The sequence below is a fragment of the Ochlerotatus camptorhynchus genome, unplaced genomic scaffold, assembly GCF_037179485.1.
Source record: "Ochlerotatus camptorhynchus isolate MF236.1 unplaced genomic scaffold, CSIRO-AGI_Acam_v1.1 ptg000434l, whole genome shotgun sequence".
Classification (NCBI taxonomy): domain Eukaryota; kingdom Metazoa; phylum Arthropoda; class Insecta; order Diptera; family Culicidae; genus Ochlerotatus; species Ochlerotatus camptorhynchus.
Window position 1 is genome coordinate 3,169,860 of NW_027040920.1, and position 17,491 is coordinate 3,187,350.

A 17,491-nucleotide genomic window follows, 5' to 3' on the forward strand; every position below is an offset into this window, starting at 1 on the left:
AGAACGTGGCCTAACTTCCTGTGGAAAACTTGCTTTATTGAGTTGCTTAAAATTTGCTTTGACGGTCATACGTAACACATGTAGATACATTGTAGAAGAAGTAAAACAAAATTTCAGACGGATATACCTTTTGTCTTTGATTTAAGTTTTCTTTTAACACATGTTATCTTTCATTATTCATTCATTCCCTTCGCATCGGTACTACATTCGCAGGATAATAAAATAAATTAATTTAGATGCGGCAATTTGTATTGTTTTGAATCAATACAAAGATTTATACTTCTTATCACTAGTATTCACGTTGGCGCTCGTATTGTACACCGTTTGAATTAGAATATGCTGAATATCGACTAGCTATCTACTAATCTCAATGCTACCGTCTGCCGATTCGTCGACGCTCATGCACGTACCGGCTTCCACATATGTTGCTGGCTACAACAAACTTTCACCCTTGTTCGGTCGGAGTAGCGATAATTTTCGAAAACTAAGAGCGACTTTCGATCGAAAAATGCACACCTCATGGCAATTAATCGTATTGTTAAGCGTACGTGCCTGGTCTCTGTGGGGTTTGGGTCGTTAGAGTAATTAAATTATCGAAAATAATGCTTTAAATATCTGTTTACTTTTGACGTATATTCAAAACAAGTGCTACATACAATTGCTACATTGGTCAATTGGTATAATTAAACACCTCGTGTGCAAAATTCGTCTAATTAGTTATTTTTCTTTTCTCTTCGCAGGAGGTTACGTGTTGATGAATGGGGATGCTGGAAAAATGCCCACTTCTACCGCTGTGTATCCAACAGGTGCTGAAGCCATCATCACCGGTGGGATGGCCGGTTTGACGCTAGTTGGGGCACATCCTTCACAGACGACACACCTTGCCATGGCTCCTGCGACAGTTGTTCCTGCCGGCGTAGCTGTTGCCACCGATTACACCCTCATGAATGGCGGCGCCACCGCTTCGAACCAGAGCAGCAGCAACAACAACAATAACACAAACAATAGCAGTAGTAATAGTAGCAACGTGATGCTATCGAACGAACCGGCGGCAGGTGACTACTACACAATGAACGCCACCCAAGCGATGGCGGTGGACAACAGCAGTGCTGCTATCACTTCCTCGTCTAATCCTACGGTTACCACAAACAATAACAACAACAGCACTAGTAGCAATCAAACTAGCAGTCTAACTGCAGGCAGCACCAACAATAACAACATTAGTAGTAATGTTAGTAGCAGCAGCACACAGACAACAATGGGCAGCGGCGGCGCAGGTGGTCCCGTTGCTGCTGGCATTGTCAACAGTGGCGGTAACGGCGGAACCGCCGCTCCTACCGCCAACGCCACCACCAGCACCAGTGATACTAGTAGTACCGAAAACAATGGAATGCCTTTAGAGCAGCTGAAGCAGCAGCTACAGACGCAGCTCGATTACTATTTTTCGAGGTAAGTTTTGCTGAAACAATGTGCCATGTCTTGTATTTGAATTTCCGCCCGTTGTAGATCCTGGATTTCCAGAATCCAGAATGGAGTGATTCCAGGTCCGTGGTTTTCTAGATTCTCCTTCAAAATCCCCCGGACTTTGTACTTGCCCCGGAAGTCCCCTGGTCTTAGGTAAACCTGGGGTTCTTTCGGTTTGTCCAGAAGGTGCTCAGCTTTGTTTTCTAATTTTACCTGAAAGAATTAGAGGCTTGACTTAAATATCATCTTGCTATGTCATCTTTTTTATAAGCCCCAATTCCGGAATGGCTAATTAGATTCTCGAGACAGAGAAGATTTTCATTGACATTCTTTAGTTAGCTCCTGAAAGTTAACTAGACAAGGGACCTCCCTTAGCTCAGTCGGTAAAGGCGCAGCTACAAAGCAAGACCATGCTGGAGGTGGCTGGGTTCAATTCCCGGTCCGGTCTAGGAATTTTTCGGGTTGGAAAATTTCTCGACTTCCCTGTGCATAGAAGTATGATTGGCCTTTTTTTTATATCTTTATTAAGGAGACTTTCAGCCGTTGGCTGGCTCGTCTCCGACTGATTGGCCTTGCCACACAATTATACCAATGCAAAAATGGTGGTACAGGCATCGAAAGCTCTCAATTAATAACTGTGGAAGTGCTTGAAATGCGGAGAAGAAGAAGAAGAAGAAGAAGAAGAAGAAGAAGAAGAAGAAGTTAACTAGACATGCCCCGGAATGCCATTTAATATAACCTTCAAATTGTCTGGATTTGTTGGAGATATAATCGAGATCTCTTAATTAGGAACTGCCGCACACGTAGCAGGGGGCGCCAGTAAAACAATACAGTTTGAGGGTGTTATCTCAGGGGTTTTAAATGGAAATTAGGTTAATTTTGAGGAGGAATGATAGCACATCAATGTGTCCATAAGCTTTGAAAATCACTTCAAACTAAATAAACGAGATACCTTGATGAACATTTAAAAGAGATGGAATAGCCAAACGTAAACAATGGCTTTTATCGCAAATTTCTCGAGAATCAAAACACATCCAAGCAATCTAACACCAGCATCTGATAGAGCAAACTTCCTTTATCGAAAGGCATTGTTATGTCGTTTTCGTTTTTACGGTGTAGCACTGGTGTAGTGTAAGCAGGAATAAGCGCGAGTCTTTGTCAGCTCAACATCATTTGTTTGTAAACAAAGGTGCATCCTATATCTACACCCTAAAATATTTACGTGTACGGCAGTGTAGCACCGCAAAAAAGAAAACGACATTAGTTTGTGTGGGACTGTTTTGATTGTCTAGAAATTTACGTTTAAAGCCATTTTGGTTGTTTAGTTGTTCCGCCCATTTCAATTGTTGGTCTATTACATCGGTTTTAATCAGCTTCTATTATTATGACACGCAGTGTCATACTTGGCGTGCACAGTTGTGCCCATTAACTGCTCATTTGTTAATAACTTTCCACTCAGTTGTTGAAATTTAATTTAGTTATCTTTAAAGTAATTGATAGATTAGGATCATAGTTTACTGTAGACATGCAAATAGTAGGTAAATCTTATCATTTGAATCAACACCAATGAATTTTTACAATGCAACGCAAAATCAAATACAGTGTATTACTAGAGTTAAAGTCTCCTTTTAACCGTATCTATAACAAGCTTAAACTCCATTCTATCGACTGCTTCAAACAGAACTATGTTTCGTAAACTCTGTGAAAAGTGATTAGCAAATGAGCAGTTCGTGAGCAAAACTGTGTATGCCAAACATGCGTAGTGTAATCATCAATTTTTAGTTCACTTAAATGTATATTTACACCACTTTTTTGACATGAGTGAAATGTACAGTTTTCGATATTGCGCATTTTGCACCAAATTAAACTCCTGCGCTGAAACTATTCATCCGAATTTTTCCGCTCATGCAAAGAAAAAAATAATAAATTTCTATCACCATTAAAATGTTAAAATGATATCCCACTGTAAAATGTAGCACTATATTATATTGAGAATGTTAAATTTTTATGTTTACTGGCATGAGCGAAAAAAATCCGAGGGATTATTTCTGCACAGAATTCTGGTGCAAAATGCGTTATATGATATTAGACATTATTTTTTATTGTGTGCAGCAATAGTTCCAGGTTTTAAATCAGATTACACATTTGATCTTGTAAAGTGTTATTCACATTCAATTTAATAAATTTAAACAACTTATAGCTCCATCCGAAAACAAGAGCCTGTAGCAACATATCAAGAAGACTGGCAACACTGTCAGATGTCCTACAGTAATTTTTTTTACGTATCTAATGAATGAAATCCATGTGAATTTTACATAGCTTTCCTGTGATTACATAGCTACAAACTCCAACACTAAACCACACGATTATTATGCCAATGAAATACTGAAATCATTTAAAATTCATGTGATCGCATAAATGTTATGTGAAATTCAGATGAATTCCATTAATTAAATCATGTGCGTTTCCAATGGAAAATACATGAAAACTATTTTCGGTGTAAGGATAAAGGTGAAACCGCTGGATGAAAAAATGAGCACAAACCCAATATTTTGAAGCTGTCATCATTGTTTTAAAATTCGTTTGGAGCTTTACTGGCGTTATAGGCATCATAAAAATAATTTCTTCTACACTCAACTTAGCTGAAAATGAAGACAACCTTAACAGATAGGTCAACTACCTGAATGAATTTGAATTTTGGTATAACAACAGCACCGGTACGGATTTCTAAATCATAACCAATGTGCTTATCTATTGTACCGAGTGTTTGGTGTTGGTGTCGGTTCGGTTTGGTAGTTGCAAGCAACACCGCACCGTATTCACCAGTTCGCTGCACACGTTGCGGTTCTGATTTTCAGTACCGGTGTTCGTGTTCACAAGCATGATGTTTTGAATTCATACTGTTGTATGTTTATGTGCGTGGTGCGCATTATTCATAATTGCCAGTGATGGCAAATAACTAAACAGAATTTGAATTTGATGAATAGAATTATGCAGTGTCAAATCGAAATAGCAGTTTTTGAATACAGAACAACTATGAATTCAAATGATGTATTATGCAATGGTGGTATTTCCAGAATCGGGGTGACGTGGAGACCGGAAATCGACGACCAACGTCATCTTGAAATCCAATATGGCGGCTTCCGGTTATAGAAAAAAATGAAATACTGTCAAATACCCTTCAATATGGGTATTTCCGGAATCGGGGGATGACGTCTAGAGATCGGAAATCAATGTCTGACGCCATCTTGAAATCCAAGATGGCGGCTTCCTTTTGTAGGAAAAATGGGAAATACTAGCAAATACCCTTCAATATGGGTTTTTTTTTCGGAATCGAGATGACGTATATAGACTGGATATCAATGTCAGACGCCATCTTAAAATCCAATATGGCAGCTTCTGGTTGTAGAAAAACTGGGAAATACTGTTAAATACCCTTCGATATGGGTATTTCCGGAATCGTGGTGACGTCTAGAGACCGGAAATCAATGTCAGATGCCATCTTGAAATCCAAGATGGTGACCTCCGTTTGTAGGAAAACTGGGAAATACTATTTTTATAATCGGGATGACGTATATAGACCGGATATCAATGTCAGACGCCATCTTGCAATCCAATATGGCGGCTTCCGGTTGTAGGAAAACTGGGAAATACTACCAAATATCCTTCAATATGGTTTTTTTTCCGGAATCGAGGTTACGGGGTTGAGGATCGCTTCTGATTTTGACAATTTTGGGTTGGATAATCAAGCACTGATGAATATTAACAAACATTCGTTGATGTATAATGAACTCATTTGTTCATTTCGCTCGTACGTGACAGCAAAGATTTTCAAAACAAACGCAATTCATCTACACTGGGTTGAAGCGCTACTCCCTTGATTGTGCTGGCAAATGATAGAAACAGACACTGATAGGCATAGCTGGCCCATGTTCTATTCAATCCTGGGACACTTATGCTTATAACGCTAGTTTAATCTTAGGGCAATAGATAGTGAGCTTGAGTATGTCTTTTGGCCTACATAAGGCGCTATCCTTATACTACTTGGACAGTTTTTGAGAAGTTTAAGACCCCCTCCTCCTAAAGTGTACTGTACATCTGGTATATGGACAGCCTTTGAGAAAATTGAAGAGTTTCCAATCTTCTTGCTATGTGCAGGGTGGCCACTGAGCCGGAAAAAAACGATAATTTGGTTGGTACCTTAATGTATTTTTATCAGTGGCGTCCCGTAACCTCACTTTTTACCTGTGCACCAACTTTCATAACCGGATTTAATGCCATATTCATACTCGAATCGGTAGAAAAATACACTTAATCTTCTAGTTTACTCGATATCTATCCATTGCAAGCAATATTTTGATAATTGTTTATGTTTCGAGGGCTGGTGCACAGGTAGATTGAGGTTAAGGAAAAGCCACCGATTTTTATACCTCTGTGGGCTCTAGAAATATTTACATTATTATTTATTTTTTGTTTAGATATTAACTTATCTTAAGATATTCTTGCACAGAAAGTCCATCAGGGTGACTTCCTTCAGCTCTTCCTTCTCCGAACCTTGACCAACACTAGCAAAGAGTACCACAGTGGCGTCGTACCCGTTCGGTACCTTCCATGCAAGCACACACCAACCCTGGTTGCTCTTCTCCGTCAGATTTGATCGGTTTGAGTCCGGGGATCTTTCTTAGTTTTCGCACTGATTTTTAACCGGCATGGCCCGGTGACGTATGTGGAGGTTTTCTTCATCATGTTTATGAAGAACTGATCAGGGTTATGCATTCCATCTGAATACGTTTCAACTTTGGTTATTTCATCCAGATTCTGGCGATTGTCTTATTCTTCTTATTCTTAATTCGTTTATTTAACGTCTGTCTCTGTTTCGCAATCTAGTGCCAGTCGTAGACAGAAGAAAGACGTGACCAGAGATATGAGCCTCAGTAAAATCCCACCGACCTCGGCTGGGGTTGAATCCAGACCCATTGGGGGGAGATAAAGTAGTCACGCTTGCCACTACTCCACCGTCACAGGCTTCTAGCGATTGACCTTGAACGACTGCAAAAAAAATTTTTAGCATCATGTTTGTTGTGGAGATCTTTGAAAACTGCCCGTGGTTTCGAGAGCAGCCTCAATGATCGTTCAAATATATAGAAAGCCTATTGACGAAAAACCAAGAAGAAAAAGATGCCGCACGGCATGTTTTGGTGTAAACATGTCCGAGTGCGGCCAATGTGGTCAATGATCCATTTGAAGTTTATGGAAAGTTTATTTGTGAAAAAAAAAAACGTGAAGAAAGAGCTGTCGCACGGCATGTTTTGGTGTAAACACGCAATAATTGTACCCTGCTACAGGCTCCCCTGGGAGCATCCTTGTGGTTACAAGAGTGGCCAATGTGGACACTGATCCATTTAAAGTCTTTCGGAAGCCTAATCATGAAAAATCATGAAGAAAGAGCTGTCGCACGACTTGTTTTGGTGTAAAAATGTGATTGGCCCCTGCTATAGGTTCCCGGGTGGTATCCCGTGGTTCCGAGAGCGACCAATGTGGTCAATGGTTCATTTAATGTTTATGGAAACCCTAATAATGAAAAAAATATTAAGAATGAGCTCCCGCAGGACATGTTTTGGTGCATAAACGGAATTATCCCCTGCTACAGGTTCCCTCGGAAACATCCCAGAGGTTCTGAGAGCGGCCAATGTGGCCAAAGATCCATTTGAAATTTATAGAAAGTCTCTTGATGAAAAACCATGAAGAAAGAAAGAGCTGTCGCACGGCATGCATTGATTAAACTTGCTGTTGTCCCTTGCTACAGGTACCCCCGGGGGCATCCCTATGGTTCCAAGAGTGGCCAATGCGGTCACTGGTTCATTTAAAGTCTATCAAAAGCCAACTAATGGTAAAGCATAAAGAAAGAGCTGTCGCACGGCATATTTTGGTGTAAAATACATTTACCCCTGCTACAGGTTTCCTCGGAGGTACCCCGAGATTCCGAGAGCGGCCAATGAGGTCAATGATCCATTTAAAGTTTATGGAAAGCCTATTCACGAAAAAACGTAAAGAATGAGCTATCGTAGCACGGCATGTTTTGGTGTAAAAATGGAATTGTCCCCTGCTACAGGTTTCCACGGGGGCATCCCGGAGGTTCTGAAAGCAGCCAATGATGATGCATTGAAAGTCTATCGAAAGCCTATTGACGAAAAACCATGCAGAATGAGCTGTCGCACGGCATGTTTTGAGTGATTAAAATATCTGCCCGCATTCAGAACCAGGGTGCCTTCCATTCATTTTGACTAAAAAAATGTTTTATGAAATTATGGAATAATAGGATATTATGATGATATTTTGTATATGTAAGTAATAAGAAAAGATTGTAAAGTTTGTGTTTCGCACATCAAATCTGCAAATTTAGCTTTGACAGAGTCATAATGAGCGTTTTTCTGATCGCCTCTTCGCGAAGAGTGAAGAGCGAAGAGTGGGTGAGATAAATTATAAAATCGCTTATTGCGACTCTCATGTAGCAAAATTGGCAGGTATTATGTGTCAAACACAAACTTAACAATCTTTTCTTGTTGTTGACATAATCAAAATATTTTCATAATATCTTATTATGCCATAATTTCTTAAAACATTTTTTAGTCAAAATGAATGGAAGGCACCCTGTTCAGAACCCTCCATCAGAATCGGACCATATCTGACGAAGTTACAATACTGCAAAGTTGACCAAAAATATGCCTATCCTAGTTATTTTGAGTATCCCCTGTATATCCCTGTTTACTGTACGCGGCATGCAAGCCGACCACCATTAATCTACACTCAAAGAATAAATCACATATCCAATGGAAACGTGCCTTGAATTCCTAGAAATTATCGATAGAAGTTATTGTTTACAAAAGCTGATACGGCCTAATTCCAGCTCTATCTAGATATGTACACTCATAAAATAATTCACATAACCAGTGGAAAATATCCATTTGAATTTCACATAACTTACATGTGGTCCCATTATTGGAAATTGCACCACTAAATCACATGAACTTTATGTGTCCAATGAAATCTATATGATTTCTCATATAGAATTTCTTATGCTACGTGATATTCAGATAAAAATAATTATTTTTGTTAATGGAAAAATATTATGTGCGTTCCTAATAGAAACTAAGTGAAAACTTTTTTCAGTGTATCTACATATACATCGATCGAACAAGATTGTTAACCATTACAAGGCTAGCACCTTATCCGCAGCCAATTCGTTTGCATTATATGCAGATGAAAACAAAATTTGTTAAATGGTACATTAGTAGCTACCATTCTCCGGCCGCACATTGCCTCCGGGAACAGCTAGTAACACTATCATTACACACATAGGACACATACCATCTCAGAGTGGTGGCACATTCCTCAGTAATAAGCAAGCAAAAGATTAGACAACTTAGTTAGCTCCACACCCGAGCTTGTTTCATCGCTGCCAAGTCAGAGTTCTATAAGTGTGCTTAGGAAACTAAGGAAATTGCTACCTGTCGAAAGCGATTACCACCGATGAAGTGATGCGGTGATCCAATGGCAAATAACTTCCACCACCATATTGCATTGATTGGGGCTGTCGATGCCATGCCAGACTAGCTAAAAGATATTGATAATTGATAGGGTTAGGGGATCTATTTTGGCTTGTGCTTCTATTTTGGGGTTCGAGTTTATTTGCTTCCTTGTCACTACAACACACAGTAAACACATACCAAAAGTTAAAACCCGAAATTTTGGTCAATTTCAAGTGTCCAATGTTCGAAAAACTTGCTTTTTTTAAGTATAAACTTGGAACAAGGACATTTTAAGAAATATTTAAGTTTTAACACTTTTTTGGGAATTTACTCAAAATTACAAAACAAAAATTACCGTGTGTATTTTTGCTAGAAAGACTTTATTTTTCTTTAAAGCTTTGTCTCAGAGGTGACATTTTTGTGCAACAATTTAATAAAAAATGTCAAAGTCGCAATTTTGTAATCAAAAATACAAGATCCAAGAATTTAAGCACAAACATACAATTATGGAGAAGTTCCAGTCAAAAAATCATATTTTTTTACTATTTGGCCTGGAATCGCTCTATGTTCAAGTTTTCACTTTGAAAATTGGCGATGGTAGGGCGTTTGGTCTAAAGTCGTTTGGCATAATGCATACAATTTTGAATATAAAAAAATTGTGAAGAATTTCTGAAGCTTCTTTCGAGTTCGACTGTTTTTGATGTTGAGAGTCAATATGTATGTTAATATGTTAAATGATTATGCCAAACGTCCATTATGCCAAACGGTCTTAGGTCAAACGTGGCACAATCAAAATTGGAATCTTCTAACGGAAGTGCTCACAAATGAAAGCACAATTCATACGATCGCACCCGTCATGCTTAAATTGTATGAATAAAAATTTAATATATAGTTGCTTTAACTGCCGAAATTATCACCTTTTCGGGGGGCATCCATGCACTATATTTATGCTCATGTTCTCTCCGGTTGTTGTCTTCGGTTCTCTTTCATCCAGTAGGTGACAGCGCAACCTTGGACCGGCAGTGTGGCACTAGGAGGAAACTTTTTCGTCTCTTTCTTCGATCCGATATTGGAGGGAGGAGGGTTACATAATAATGCCAGAATGGAGCGTAGTACCATATAATTTAACATTACAAGAGCCGCGCTTGAACAACGCATCATACATCGCTATTATCCGAAGTTAATAATGATTGCCGGTTCGGCGATGTTTAGTCAAGTTCGGTCTGGTTAGTTCATGGAGCCGATAAAGAGAAACGACTGGTAGGTAATTGGGTGCACCCGTGTGTGTAGCTATATATCGTGCCTCTTGAGAACCGTGCCCGGCGAGATTGTGGTAATTTAAAATCAATAGGGGTTTATGTTTAACGGAATATGAAACAACAATTTGGGGAGGAAATTCAGTAAATCATTTAAGGGTGTTTTGTGGAGAGTAAATTTATTAATATTAAGAATCTTTAAAAATATGAATACTGACGGTGAGTTTTAATCCTTCTTACTAATTTTGATTGCTCCTAGACCACTGACCACTTCACCGTGGGCGTCCTGAGCGGGTAATGTCATCGTGACTGCTCAGTATGATTTCCATTGAACTTATTTTTGAATTCTCATGTGATTTGACGTGTCGCATGAGGGTATTACACGGGTTTGCCTTAATTTTAAAACCAGTCTAACAGGATCAGGCACCAATGCTCCAATTCGACCGCAAAATCAAACCACCACTGTACTGTCTGCAACACTTTAAGACACTCCACGATCGTACGATCGCAACGATCGTGAAATCGTCTCATTTAAATTGCGTTTCCTCATCAATAAGCTGATTTGCGCGTTCCCACGACGACAAGTGCGCTGCCGTTGTCGCCGTCGTCGTCGTTGAGACGGCAACTGCAAGCAAATTGTGGTTAATAGCTGAACGACATTGTAGTTGCCTGCGGTTGAAACCAGATATTTCTTGCCCGTCCCATGGCCGTCACGCGGCTGGTGGCTCTCCCCAAAGATTTGGAATCAAATCATGCATTAGCAATTGAATTCATTTACGTCCATTTACTAACCTGATCTTTTCTCGTCTCCTACAGAGAAAATCTAGCCAACGACACATATCTGATATCCCAGATGGACAACGATCAGTACGTGCCGATCTGGACGGTGGCCAACTTCAACCTGGTGAAGAAGCTCACCAAGGACATCAAGCTCATCACGGATGTGATGCGCGAATCGCCTAACGTGCAGGTGGACGAAGAGGGCCTCAAGGTGCGACCGAACCACAAGCGTTGCATTGTTATCTTACGCGAGATACCGGACAACACGCCGATCGAGGAAGTCAAGGTAAGTTCTGGGGAGCTGTGGTGTACGGTTGATGGATGCTAATCAAGGTTTGAACAATTGCAGAACATATTCCAAGGTGAAAACTGTCCACGCTTCATCTCGTGCGAATTTGCTCACAACAATTCCTGGTACATTACGTTCGAATCGGACGATGATGCACAGCGTGCGTTCCGGTATCTGCGGGAAGATGTTAAGGAATTTCAGGTGAGTTGCTCGTTGCAGTATGGCGTAATTTGTGTACTTAAAAATTCACACCCCAATCTTGCCAACAGGGAAAACCAATCATGGCTCGAATAAAGGCCAAACCAATGAACAGGCTTCCGCTGGCTGCCGGAGTACCGCTGAAGAATGGCTTCCGAACGACACCGCCACCGCCAACCGGTGCCGCGGTGGCTGTTCCGCCGGGTGCTGGCGGTGCTTCTGCAGCCGCTGCTGCTGCCGCCGCCGCAGCTGCAGCAGCGGCCGCCGTCTACGATCCCGTGCAAGCCGCAGCTGCCTTTCCCGGCCAGCAGCGGTACATTACACTGCAGCCGAACCCGAGTGCGATACCGCAGGGAACCGCCGTGCCAACGTACAATGCACCAGTTCACATGTTTGTAAGTATCGCCCGTACCTTCCGCCCAGTGGGGCAACAATCCAAAACCAAAACCTCGTGGGTATGGATCCTACAGATTAGCAGACTTCGACAAAGTTGTTTATTTTACAAAGAGTCAGATGTCTGATTAGTTCGTATTCCTGCCGCATAGGTGGCATTCGCATCTATATTTTGAACAAAGTGTCATACAAGGATACCTTTATAAAAATGTATGGGCTGTCTCAAAATTTATGATAATTGGGAAAAGTTTAAGAGGGGGGTTGACAATTATGCACGGCCCAAACAAATTTTAAAAATTTTGTATGGACAATTGTCAATAATCAAAAAAAATGTCTACGTAGTTTATGAACAGCCCCTTATGCTTACACTTCATCTGAGCTAACAACGTAAAACAATTGTGATAATTATTTTCTTGAGGAAATTTTTGGAAGCCGAAATCTCACTTTAGGTGAGTCACAGGTCTTGTCTTCGACAGCATTTCTCAGAACTATAAAATGCACAACTTTGCCGAAGAAACAATCTTTCTAGGACCCCCCCCCCCCCCGCTTAACAGATAGATTCGAGCGCCATCTATGCGGCAGGAATACGAACCAATTAGGAACCACCAAAAAGTTGACCCTAATAAACTGAGCATTTGAGCAACTTTGTCCAAGACTGCAAATCTATATTATGCATATCCACGGCGCTAGCGGTTTTGGCCACGCTACCGGGTACACTGTCCCACTGTCAATTGTATGAACGAAAAATGGTAAACAATTGTAGATCGTTTTGTGTGAGTGAAAGTGACTTTGCGGCACTAGGGGCCAATTTATTGACCTGCGCTTAACTCTTAAACCAGGTTTGCCCACATGATTAAACCTGGTATAAGGGGGCCTCATATCCTAGTCAGTAAAGGCACGGTATTACCAAGCCGGAGGCGGCGGGTTCGATTCCCGGTCCGGTCGAGGGAATCTTTCGGGTTGGAAAGTTTCTCGACTTCCCTGGGCATAGAGTATCATTGTGCTTGCCACACAATATACAAATTCATGCATTGGTATTGGCATCGAAAGCTCTCAATTAATAACTGTGGAAGTGCATTTAGAACACTAAGTTGAGAGCACGCAATAAGCTAATATGCGCTAAGCAATAAGCTTGAAATGCGAACAAGAAGAAGAAGAAGGTTTAAGCGTAGGTGAAGAAATCGGCCCTAAATCTAGGGAGAACATTACCCGAGATCGTTGGGGTTTTCTCAGGTGAAAAATGTTGGTCAAGTCTTTCTTCGTAGTGGCCTCGGCGACAAGTAGTTGATGGCTTAATTCTTTACTTCCCATGGTTACTCTAGAGCTCCACATTTTCGGAACGATTTTCCAGGCCTTCTGAGGAGGCACTTCATGCCTATCTACAAAACTTGAATTTGCCAGTATGTGGCATCTTAAAAATATGATTCAAGGACCGATTTCTCCACCTGCGCTTAAGCCTTAACCAGATTTAACCAAATGGGTAAACCTGGTTTAAGAGTCAAGCGCAGGTGAAGAAATTAACTATTCCCAAATCGATGGAATTCCTTACAATGAAAATGAAACTCAGAGAGTGAGACAGTTTTACAGAGCTGAGATAGACACGAGTGTCACGATCTTTAGGACGCCGCAATCTCCATATAGTGGATCATCTGAGTATGTCCAGAGCGGAGACAAAAAAAAAATCAGGTGGTCCTAAAGGATTGGAGAATCCTGCCACTTTGTGGTTTCCCCTTTAATTTTTCTTTTCGGAGGAACGTTCTCTTTTGGTGGCCCATTTCTGGACTCAAGCGTTCCTAAAGATGAACTTCACCCAAACCTTGATATCAGATCAACTAGTAGTCGCAAGATGGTCCGCTTCACAATTCCCCCGGATTTTACAGTGCCCGGGTATCCATAGGAAGGTAGTGTTCGACGGAGATTTCATTTGGATCCCTTGTCTCGCTGTTAGAACACTTGCAGAGTCTGGAAGAATACAACGCAGTTTGCTGTCGTGCATGGTACCGGTGTAGAAGATTGCTCCACTTTCCTCAGAGAACATGAAGCACTGGTCCGGAAGTCACAAGAAAATACGGGCAGTGGGATCTGCAAATCCGAAGCCGATTCCTCCCGCGGCATTTGAACCATCCGTATGTCTGTGATGACGATCGGTGTGTTTCGTTCTGAGCAGCTCTGTCACATATCCGTGCATTTCCCGCGAATTGTTACCGGCCTGGAATCGTCTAGCAACTGAGAGGTCAACGTGGAGGTTTGGCTCTACCCATCACCTAGCTCCGGTCTAGTGGAGCCTCGACACTGAGGAGCAGTGCTGCAAAATCTCGACAATACACGGTGATATTGACAATTCTGCTTTGGTCACTCATTTGAGCTTTGACAATTGACATGGTTTGCCTTTACTGTGACTGGTGCTGTCAGTGACGAAAATACAGTCCCCCAAGTAGATTGTTTTAGTAACTAAATTTGTAACAAAATTAAATGACGTGAGCAACACGATTACATGGAGCCGTTAATGTGAACAAGTACACTTTTTGTTACCAAGTGAATCATTGTCATTGACGAAAAAATGAAAGAGATTTTAACGTAGGTTTTTTTTTAAGATCAAGTCTGTCAGTGACTATGTGAAGAACAATTTTGTCAATATCGCGCAAAAGTCTGTCAATGACAACGACGAATGTCAGCACTGCTGAGGAGACAGATTTCTTCGCTCCCAGCAGTCTTCTCCAGATAGCATATTGTTCTACTCATTAGGGTCCCAGCTACTCGGTACTGAATTCAACACAACACGCAGAATAGGGCGGTAGAAGCCCAACCTACAATACGGATGGCTTGATTATAGGTAGAACCTAGCCGCGCGGTGAAGAGGTCGCTAGCGGTACAGAAGATCTCAATTCCATAGAAGATTTTAGTGTTGACGATGGCTTTTGCAACCCTAAGGAGAATGTTCCTGTTGTTACTACGATGAGGACTGGGAAGCTTCCGGAGCTAAGTCTTGGTGCAACAGCTGTTCCTTACATTGTTAAAATGAAGAACGCAGCTTAACCGTCCGGTCCAAGTATTGTGATCGTCTTTCGGAAAGGTATTGCGGTACCATCACATTTGATGGCTGGTTGTAATAGACGGGCATATGTGGGAGACCATTCAACCATGTAAATCTCCTTTGGAAAAGAAGCCCCGAAGCTTCAAAGCTTAACGAAGGATTCCTGTAGCTTCCGCTCGAATTAAGGAGCAGTATGCAGAATGTGGCCAAGCAGCCCCCAATCGTCTAACTGATGGATGACCGGGGTGTCCAAGCACGGTTATACGCGTTTGCTAGGTCCAGGGACGCGGTTCCATGAACAGGTCTGAAGGCGTCCGGCCGGTTCTCAAAAAAATCGTATAACCCTCTCCTTCCCATGGTAGCACAGGTGATCCACCATTTTTGGTCCGTCTCATGTTTACCAATCTATCATTATACAGGGTGTTTGGTTCCGGGTTTTACATATTTTCAGGGTAGATAGGGCTCCTAAAGTTATGAAAAAATCCCCATGGAACATAGGGTCGGAAATGACTCCTAAGTGAGTTATTCAACATTTTATGTTTTTTTGTATTGCCAACTTTGGTTGGCTATATTTTTTTAATCTTAATGTGGTTTTCTGATTTCAACATACCAAATGAAAGAATAAAGTCTTAGCTATCAATGCTTTCTAGAAAAGAACTCGATTAAAGTTAATTATCATACATTAAAATTGAAAAGTATGTTGAAAGTACCGAAAAAACTGGTGAAATTTCATACATTTTAGTGTTTTTAAGTTGAAAATTTTCATTTCTGTTTATTTAGTTGTTCTACAAAACATTTTCCATGCAGTTCCCTAGATTTGTGCCTTTGGTAGTAACCTTGTAGGCTTTATGGTTTCTTCGTAATTATTGATTTAAAACAGCCAGAAAAACTTGTGACGTTTTCTTAAAATGCGCTATAGTCACCCTATTCGTTCGTACGTTCGGCTGTTGCAATGGACTACGCACATGAAAATTTGGTAGAATGTTATTGTAAATGTTTAGCTACATTCTTAACTTTTGATTACCGCACATCTCCTGCGCCGAAAGAAAACATAACTGCGGAGATGTTTCGCGGTATCGAATATTGCTCAGTCTCAGCAGAAAACACAACGAGAGACACCGAATCGGCGAATTCTGAGAGCGGAAGGGAGAGAAGTAGGTAGTGGTAATAAGTCGATGTCCTTTTTATTTCATAGCACTCGCAGCTCAGCTGCGGTGCTGTTTCAATGGAGGAGTGTGGAGCTCCGCTGCTTCTGTATACACACTTAGATTTTTTTTACTGGAGTTAATATTTTTACTGGATTTTTGGATTACTGACTCGGTTAAAATTCAAATAACTATTATTCGTAAAGATTGGATAAAATCGAAAATGTTTATTTTTCATCATTACACGGGGTTAACAGAAGTTAGTCTGTAAATTTTCGTAACACATTTTCTCAACTTTGAATTTTTCACAGATTTTTTAAATTTTACCAAAGAGTTCCGCAATTCAAAAACTCGGTAAAAATTACTGACTCGATAAGTGTGTAGGGTAATTGATTCTAGTTGGACCTATCCAAAAACTGATGATGGTTGGACCTATTTTTTCAATCGCTAGTTTAGTCAATCTCCGCTAATTTTTTATTTTCAAAGTTCAATTCACTATCATAAAAAACTCTTTTTCTTCAATTTGCATGGGTGTTTTATTGAAAAAACTTCAAAATAGTTGAGTTTCAATGTGTTTTCAAAACAGTTCACTTTCCACGCATTAGCTCGTCATCATGCCTTATTTTCAAACATACAAAAAAGGAATATTTTTTACATTTATTTTTATTTTCATGCAGTAAAATACTGCTTTAAGGTGTAAACAACACGTTAGTTCGCCATTTATCCATTGGTTTCACTAAAATGTTTGAATAATTGACGAAATTCGAATAGATAAATATGATCATGGTTGGACCTACGCATGATGATGGTTGGACCTATGTGTTTACTAAGACGGCCGCTAGGTGCGCTTCGGTTTGTCTACATCCTTCATGCGCAGCTGATTTGAAATTCGATTTCGTTTTGGCCGAGTGATCAGTTTCTTGGATTGAAAAAAAAGGCTAAAGAAAAGAGTGATACGGTCGAAAATCTTCAAGAGACTGTTCTTTTAGTAAGAAATAAATCACTTACCGCGTATCAGGCACAGAAAAGGTACAATATTCCGAAAACGACACTTCACGCAATAATTAAGGAAAGCCACGGCAAGAAATATCGAAGGGAAATAGTGCTGAGTGTTGATTTGGAGAACCAGCTAGGGGATTGGGTTTGTATGTGCGCTGCTTCTGGCAGTCCCACCAAAAAGATCTTGGAAACTGCTAAATACCTTGCGTCACTAGTTGGGCGTAAATTTAAAGGAGGAATTCCATCGTCAGGTTGGCTGAAAGGGTAACCACCGATTTCCGAACTACCACGAAAGCGCCGAAAGAATCTGTTAATATGAATTTACATTAAGCACTTCTCATACACCTTCTGTGTGTGAATTCACTTGAAATAAAATTTGCTAACTGAAACTTATTTCCGAAAAA

The 17,491-nt window shown here is 40.6% G+C and overlaps 1 protein-coding gene across 10 annotated transcripts in view; it reads left to right on the forward strand.

Moving 5' to 3' along the window:
* The window catches only part of Larp4B (La-related protein 4B), a 143,504-nt gene that overhangs the window by 98,529 nt on the left and 27,484 nt on the right, over positions 1-17,491 (forward strand). For all 10 annotated transcript variants that reach the window (XM_065234558.1, XM_065234568.1, XM_065234559.1 and 7 more), the window contains 4 exons: positions 741-1,449; positions 11,066-11,315; positions 11,379-11,519; positions 11,588-11,911. In XM_065234558.1, the coding sequence (XP_065090630.1) occupies positions 741-1,449; positions 11,066-11,315; positions 11,379-11,519; positions 11,588-11,911 (1,424 nt within the window). The remainder of the gene's footprint in view (positions 1-740; positions 1,450-11,065; positions 11,316-11,378; positions 11,520-11,587; positions 11,912-17,491) is intronic.